The sequence below is a fragment of the Cornus florida genome, unplaced genomic scaffold (genome assembly GCF_030987335.1).
Source record: "Cornus florida cultivar Cherokee Brave unplaced genomic scaffold, ASM3098733v1 CherokeeBrave_3.0.0_Hap2_Chr07, whole genome shotgun sequence".
NCBI classification, from domain to species: Eukaryota; Viridiplantae; Streptophyta; class Magnoliopsida; order Cornales; family Cornaceae; genus Cornus; species Cornus florida.
The window spans coordinates 4284391-4292883 of record NW_026775577.1 but is presented as its reverse complement, the minus strand read 5'-3'; the positions used below and the strand labels follow the sequence as shown (position 1 = coordinate 4292883).

The following is an 8493-nucleotide window of genomic DNA, read 5'->3' as shown; positions in this document are numbered from 1 at the left end:
TATATGTATTAAATATATTATAATTGTCAAAATATGATCATATATATATTTTTATATATTTTATTTCAGTTTTTTTTTTTTTTTAAATCTTAATTTATTATATATATATATACACACACATATATTTCCTGTCAGCATATTGGGGGGCCGGTGAGGTCGTGCTTGGGGTGAGGTTTCACACAGATCTCTTCACAAAAGATGGCACGACTAGTCATCCTTGAAATATATTTAAAATCAAATAGTTATTAGAAGAGAACCTGATAATATATATATAACTAATGTTCCATAAAAATTCTTTTATAGATCGAGAATCATTCATTCCATAAGCGAACAAGTCGCGAGTACAACTCTTGTTGAATACACAGGTTTATCACCGATATTCACTTATTTTCTTTTTCTCATAATAACATAAAACAAAAAGCCATAGGCCTATATATATATATATATATATATATATGCTAATTAACCTGGTTTTAGCATGTACTCAAGAAGAGTACAAGACGCGTATCCCTTCTATATCATTAGCATTCAGATCCCTCTTGATAGTTCCATAAGAAAAATATGCATACATAATGGCATTCAGATCTTCACTGTGTCCAAGCCCAAGAACATGCCCTATCTCATGAACTGCAAGTGATTCCAAGTCCACTTGGTTCATGTTCGGATTACTACTCCAATTCTCATCAGCATCATAGTGGAACCATCCTCTTGTTGGTGCAAACGCATGAGCAAATGTCCGACCGGGACCATCAAATGGATATCCATCGCCATGATTACCGCGATGGAAACCGATAACAATGTCCCCGTCTGCACCCTGCGGAGCTTCCACAAACGTGAATCGGCTCACATCTTGCCATTTTTTAAAAGCTCGCGAGCACACCGACCTCAGTTCTTGCAATCCCACAACCTGTGCACTGGATTGGAAGCTATAAGTGAGACGGGTTTTTGATGCAGGCCACCTCGGCTTTCCCGGGAAAAATGAGTACTGAGCAACCATGTTGAAAAGTCGGGGGTGTTTCATATTTGTTGCATTGTTGACAACATCAGCCACGCCACATCTAGGGAGAATCATTTGCTGAACGGTTTCGGAGTCTAGGCTCCCGGTGACCTTCAAGTGATAATATGATTGGTATGATCTCACTGCAGACTCTAGAATGTCGTCGAACATGTCGTCGTTTGCATGGTTGAGATTGCTAATTGTAGCCGTACTCTTTGAATGATGATGGTTATTAGTAGTGCCATAGTTCAAGTAGCCGAATTTCTCGAGATAGCGTTTGAGCTCGTGAAGGCCTTTCACTGTCTGCCCCTTGTGGCATCCCTGCAAGTGCTGGAGGAACTTGAAGCCTTTTTCGGGTGGTTTCGTGTGGTTTTTAGACTGAACCGCGACGAGGAGGAGAAGGAAAGCTCCTAAAAGAAGAGAGAGATTAGGGGCCATTGTAAGTTTGTTGCAAGAACAGAAGAAGGCTTTGTTTTTGTTTTGAGTATATAATGGAGTCCCCAAGAGTACTAATTTATAGAGGATACGTAAGTGCTTGTTCCAATTTAATTTTGAATAAAAATTGGGTCTCAAAAAATTTAAAGTCCTTAAGACGGGTCAATTGGGTGTAGACTTTGGGTGTCTAAAATATTGCAAAGAAATTGAAGCTAGTGAACTGGAGTTCACATTTAGTCTCATGCAAATAAAGCACTATTTTATTAAAATTCAACAAATTATAAGAAGGAAGACTGGGGGTCAATTTGTATTATTGTGAAAGAAACGTGTGGAATACTTTCACCAAAAAATAAAAATGAAAGGACAAGTACCCAAGTTAACAATGAGGACCGCCAAATTCTAAATTAATGATAGAAGGAAAAAATTGTAGGATAACCCAAGTTAGCAATTAGGATTGAGGACCGGCAAACTAAAATATGCGTATTATTATTGTGATGAAATGACAGAAAATGAAAATTTTAAGGTTGTTTTTGAAGTGGTAAAGTAGGATAATCCTCATCTCAATTATATGGAAGCATAATAGAGTAACGCAAATGATCAATTGATAAAAGAGTAGATGTCACATAACTTTATTCATATATTTAATTATATGGCAGCTTGTGATTGGCCGGGACCACCACAGTTCCCCGACTATTTAATAATTTATCTCACTTCGTGTTGAAAAGATACTTAATTACTTATTATTGTTAAGTAAACTAGTACTATAATTTTGTGCAAGGTTCTTAAGAAAATTATTTTGTGTAAAACAATGTGAAAATTTCGATAATCTCGCATATAGTATCCCACCATGATATTCTCAACATTTTATATAAAAAATAATATATAGAAGCTAATAGTGTACATGTATTTGTCTGTATATATATATATATATCAAATTGAACGGAAGATACTAAGGTCAGCTTGATGCTCAGAAGTCCCAGCTGGTTTCATATCTTTTTGAAGGCGGGGGTCAATGGCGTGTTTTGCATTAGAGAAGTTTCTGATTGTGTTGAGAGGTAGACCAAGTTGATATTATTAGTATTATTATTACACACCTGAGCAAACTCGCTAGGGTCATTGGCGTGTCCCGTGGGAAATTATTGTATGAACCAGTCCACCATCTCATTTTTCTGAGTTGGTGGACTACACCAATCAATTGTAGACGGGTGTAATAAAAAAATTATTTTTTTATTTAATTTGCCAGCTCACAGATGAGTGAAGAGACGGAGAGAAACAGACTTTTTCTCTCTTCTTTGGGTTTCGTTGCTTTTGTTGCCGTTGCCGTTGCCGTTGCCGTCGCTCCATCAAAGCCGAGCTCCGAGATGCTCACAACCGAACCACCATGGACGTCATCGGTGGCGGCAAAATAGTGGGGGAGAGCTCGAGAATGTAGCGTCTCATCGTCGGCAGTTATGGAGTTGGTCATGGCTGTTCCGATAGTCGGAACAGAACGACGAGCACTTCATTATCCTCCGCCCGATGTTCCCGCTACCATCGTCGCCTTCACTGGAGTCTTCCCCCATTGTCACCAACGCCGATATCTGTTCAACGCCGATCATTGGCTTCGTAGTCTAGCTCCGCCATCGCCCAAAATCGACGATGTGAATCTTCATAGCTCTGTAGGCTTTGAAGATTGCTTGGTTTGCATGAAATGTCAAACCGTGTATAGATATATATATATATTCAAGAAGACAACTTTCTGGTATTTTTTATAATTATGTGTGGTTGATATATATAAGTTATATGGAACCCTGTTAGGAGTTGGTCATTTTAAGAGAGATTTTTTAGTCTTTAGTCCAAAATACAACTCGTGGCATTGTCCTTTCTTGTTGATCTTGATCAGACTTGGTGTGGTGGATAAGCAATTTGTAAAACTAATCTGTAACTATAATTAGAAAACAACAGAGACTAATGTTGTTCATATTCATCTGACTTTACATAGATTTCGAAAATCTGTCTCAATCGAGTGTCTAAATGAAAAGTTCATGACTCTTATCACGAGGGAATTCTCTTCATAGCATTACTCTTCAACAAATGCATAGAACTCTCTTCGGCTGCCTAGAAAATGTAAGGAAAAAAAAATAGAAAATAAAATAATTCTTAATTTCTTCATTGCTTGAAATGGCCATGACCCTTAACACACTGTACTGACGCAATTACTTATGTTACTCATCTAAAGCCCTGAATTGCACTGAAAGCTTTCCAAGAATACTGATATTTTTGTTTTCCTTGATAGAACCTGAGAAAATTAACAAACTCCTAATTATACTTATGTTGCGTTTGGGAGCCACAGAAAATGTCACCAGTAGAAATTCAACAAATTTACATGATTTCAGTAAAATGTAGGGAGATCAAAGATGAGAAATAGACCTAATCCATCATTCAATTCAATGCAGTACACACCGTCTTGATCCAGTGAACGAAGATGGTATACTGAACAAAAATCCACAAATAAGATGAATGAAAAAAAACAGAAAAAAAAACCATAGTTTCATCAGTACATGAATATAAGATATAGAAATTACTAGGAGCAAAAAATTTCACGATATTTTTCTTTCTGGTTTATGAATTTTTCGTTTCAGATTCGCCAGAGATTAGCGACCATATTCTTCAACCAGCTAGGAAGATTGATCTGAACCAAAATCTACAACCTAGAGAGAAATACAGAGAGAGACAATCACTTGGTGGATTCAGAAATTCTAAACGGTGATTCGGGGTCGAAGAGAGATTGAATTTGGAGGGAATTTAAATTATACCTGCGGTAAATGAATGGTCTTTGTTAATCTCGCCAATTTAAGGCATTGTTGGCAATTTAAAAAGTTTTCCTCTTTTTCGACTTGGTAATAAACCCAATGGTGAAATGCCTGTGTTTAGTTTGGCTTTGTTCACTTTTCAAAAAATAATAATAATAAATTATTATTATTATTATTATTTTTTGTATTAGATAAATATTTTCTAAACATTTCATTATGGATTATGATATTCTAATCAAATAGTCTAGTTGTTACAAGTGGGACTTGTCCTACATCGAATTCGGATATAAATTGTAAGGTGTACAAATATGTAGGTTTGCATTACTACTCAATAAATTAAGTTTTTGAGTAAATGGGCAAGCGCCTACTCATTACCGTTGGTATCAAAGCCAAAACACAATTCTTGATTCGGTGTCATGCCAAGCGCCTGGCCTAGAAGGTGTCCGAATCTGAACCTCGGGTAAGCAAATACATTAAAGTCATTTTCTTTTCACAATTGTTAGACTCTTCACCTTCCCTATAAAAGAGAAAGACAAGGAGAATATACCATTAAGCTAACTACTCATTAGCTATTAACTACTCTCCACTATTTTCCTCTCGCACTCCAACTCCCTTTATTATTAAAATAAAAGGAATATATTGCCCTCTTCCTTATTTTTATAAATTTTCATTTACTATATATATATATATATATATATATATTTCCTTTTCTCTTTTTCATATATACTCTCCTCCCTTTCACACTATGCAAACAATGTTCAGGAAACCATTATCAAAAACTCGTTACTTTGAAATCCAAAAAGGCGAAACAAACACTGGCAATATTTCATTTAAAGTAATATTTTTGATAGAAATCATAGAGGCAAAGAGAGCAGATAGAATGAAAAGATGGTAAAAGTAATTTATTTGTAAAAACAGACGCCAAAGGACAGAAACAAAGATAACAATTGTTTGTCCAACAGTGAGTCTATGGATCACTTATTCTTCAAGTGTGAATTCTCAGAGAAAATCTGGACTTTTGTTCAACACAGCTGGATTCTACATTCAGCCAGCGAGTTGGAGGGGCATAATTTCGTGGTATTCTGATAACTGGAGCTCAAAGGGATTCCTTGTCCACAAGTTACTTCTATCAGCTGCTGTTTATTTTCTTTGGATGGAGCTTTTAGGAATTCCTCTTCATCCCCATTCACAGTCATTAATCAGATCAGGAATTGTACTAGAGGGAGACTTGCTTCAATCATATTGAAAAGTTTAACTGATTTGAGGAGAATGAATAAACTTGAGGACCTACAGAAGCTCTTCAATGATGGCTGCTACTTAGCAAATGCTCACTCTCTGGTTTTCTACTGAGAGTTGGTGTTCATTATGGTTGTAACTAGAAAAAAGTAGTGCATGTAACTGGAAAGTTGTTGATTTGCTTGTAGTTTTCTTTTGGCTTGCTGATGTATCTGGAAAGTAGTGCTTTTGCTTTGTTTCTGCTTAGGCAGTCTGTGTTTGTCCTATTTGGACCTCCCTGTAAATTCTTTCCTTCTTCTAATACAAGCTTACCTTTTAGCTAAAAAAAAAAAAGGGTGAAGGGGATTACGGAGAGATCCAGTGAGTTGCAATAATATTGGAGGGTTTGTGGAGCGCGACCTCCTTATCAAACTCCAACGCAGCATCTCATTCAAATTTCGTCCTGAAATTTCACCCCTTTCAGTTTTCAAGCTATTTTTTTTTTTTTTTGTTTTTTCAGTAAATAAACTAATTCAGAAGAAATATTCAAACTTTGTTAGTTCCATTACCAATTTAAGAACAATATTGGTGGTTTTGGCATTGCAATTCTAAATTTCACTCCTTTCAATTTTCAACCTTTAGTCAAGAATGGATGGTTTCAACACAACAATTGATGTAAGCTTGAACAATGCAATTGACGCTTGAACAACTCTCTGAGTGATAAAAAATGAATTCTGGGCGCCAGTGCTTGATTGGCTTTTGCAGCAATAATCCTGCAACTCCAGATCTTGTGGCCTGATATAAATCTTTTTCAATATTAATTTGGGGTTAGAGAGAGTGTTTTGTAGATAAGAGGATTTATTAGTAATTTTATTAAATTTAGAGTGCCGGAGGAGAATGTTGGAACCTAACGTCAGCTTCCTATTTTTTTAAACTGAATTTTCAAAAAACCTAAATCAAACAAGTTTTTTAGTTTCAGCATTATAAAGTTGTGCCAAAAAGAGTGCAATCTCTTTGTTTTCCTCTAAGCGTCAATAACCTTAAATCTTGGATTAAATTCGTTCTTAATTACCCTTGATGGAATTAATCGTTATATATGCAACATAAAAAGTTGCCATTGATCACATGCCAACTAATAATTATACAACTGAATTAAGGACACATGCTTACAACTTTTACACACACATGTTTCTTAACAGCACTGCTTCACTCGAAAAAGACAAATAGAAACAAGGGGAGAAAATATACATATATACAGAATTAGAACCCAATTCGAGCTCAGTTGGCTTGGGTCTAAAAATCTTAACTGAGGTACTAACAACCCAAATCAACTAGAATCCGAATTCTAATATTAATTATATATATATATATATATATATTATAATTGTCAAATTATGATCATATATATATTTTTATATATTTTATTTCAATTTCTTTTGTATAAATCTTAATTTAGTGTATATATATATATACACATATATTTCCTGTCAGCATATTGGGGGCCCGGTGAGGTCGTGCTTGGGGTGAGGTTTCACACAGATCTCTTCACAAAAGATGGCACGACAAGTCATCCTTGAATTTTATTTAAAATCAAATAGTTATTAGAAGAGAACCTGATAATAGTGATCGATTCATTGAACGACATATATATATATATATATATATATATATATATATATATATAAAACTAATGTTCCATAAAAATTCATTTATGTATCGAGAATCATTCATTCCATAAGCTAACAAACTGCGAGTACAACTCTTGTTGAATACACAGGTTTATCACCGGTATTCACTTATTTTCTTTTTCTCATAATAACATAAAACAAAAAGCCATAGGCCCATATATAATATATATATATATATGCTAATTAACCTGGTTTTAGCATGTACTCAAGAAGAGTACAAGACGCGTATCCCTTCTATATCATTAGCATTCAGATCCCTCTTGATAATTCCATAATCAAAATATGCATACATAATGGCATTCAAATCTTCACTGTGTCCAAGCCCAAGAACATGCCCTATCTCATGAACTGCAACTGATTCCAAGTCTAATTGGTTCGCGTTCGGATTACTACTCCAATTCTCATCAGCATCATAGTGGAACCATCCTATTTCTGGTCTAAAAGCATGAGCAAATGTGCCTAATGGACCATCAAATGCATTCTGATTTCCATCACCATGATTACCGCGATGGAAGCCGATAACAATGTCCCCGTCTGCACCCTGCGGAGCTTCCACAAACGTGAATCGGCTCACATCTTGCCATTTTTTAAAAGCTCATGAGCACATCGACCTCAGTTCTTGCAATCCCACAACCTGTGCACTGGATTGGAAGCTATAAGTGAGACGGGTTTTTGATGCAGGCCACCTCGGCTTTCCCGGGAAAAATGAGTACTGAGCAACCATGTTGAAAAGTTGGGGGTGTTTCATATTTGTTGCATTGTTGACAACATCAGCCACGCCACATCTAGGGAGAGTCATTTGCTGAACGGTTTCGGAGTCCAGGCTCCCGGTGACCTTCAAGTGATGATACGATTGGTATGATCTCACTGCAGACTCTAGAATGTCGTCGAACACGTCGTCGTTTGCATGGTTGAGATTGCTTATTGTAGCAGTACTCTTTGAATGATGATGGTTATTAGTAGTGCCATAGTTCAAGTAGCCGAATTTCTCGAGATAGCGTTTGAGCTCGTGAAGGCCTTTCACTGTCTGCCCCTTGTGGCATCCCTCCAAGTGCTGGAGGAACTTAAAGCCTTTTTCGGGTGGTTTCGTGTGGTTTTTAGACTGAACGGCGACGAGGAGGAGAAGGAAAGCTCCTAAAAGAAGAGAGAGATTAGGGGCCATTGTAAGTTTGTTGCAAGTGTTGGGATTTATATGCCCTGGCATAGCAAATTCCTGTTTGAATTAAAGTAACATATGTTCCTGACGTTTCTAAAATATTTATATTTTATACAATTGGTGAATTCAATGTATTATATTTCGATTCATTATAGAATTGATAGTGTCCATTTGATTACAAGAAATATTTATATATATGTATGTGATTGC

General features: G+C 36.1%; 1 protein-coding gene and 1 pseudogene across 1 annotated transcript; both read right to left on the bottom strand.

The window, feature by feature from the left end:
- Nucleotides 1-281: 281 nt before the first annotated feature.
- On the bottom strand, nt 282-1492 carry LOC132315838 (metalloendoproteinase 3-MMP-like). The gene has a single exon (XM_059814250.1). It carries the CDS (start codon nt 1433-1435, stop codon nt 485-487), a length of 951 nt encoding a protein of 316 aa, XP_059670233.1. The 5' UTR covers nt 1436-1492; the 3' UTR covers nt 282-484.
- A 5700-nt stretch (nt 1493-7192) lies between these two features.
- Nucleotides 7193-8289, bottom strand: LOC132267419 (metalloendoproteinase 5-MMP-like; annotated as a pseudogene).
- Nucleotides 8290-8493: the final 204 nt, after the last annotated feature.

Bases quoted from the DNA above. Each gene is read 5' to 3' on its own strand.
- LOC132315838 (XM_059814250.1), bottom strand. From the start codon at position 1,435: ATGGCCCCTAATCTCTCTCTTCTTTTAGGAGCTTTCCTTCTCCTCCTC.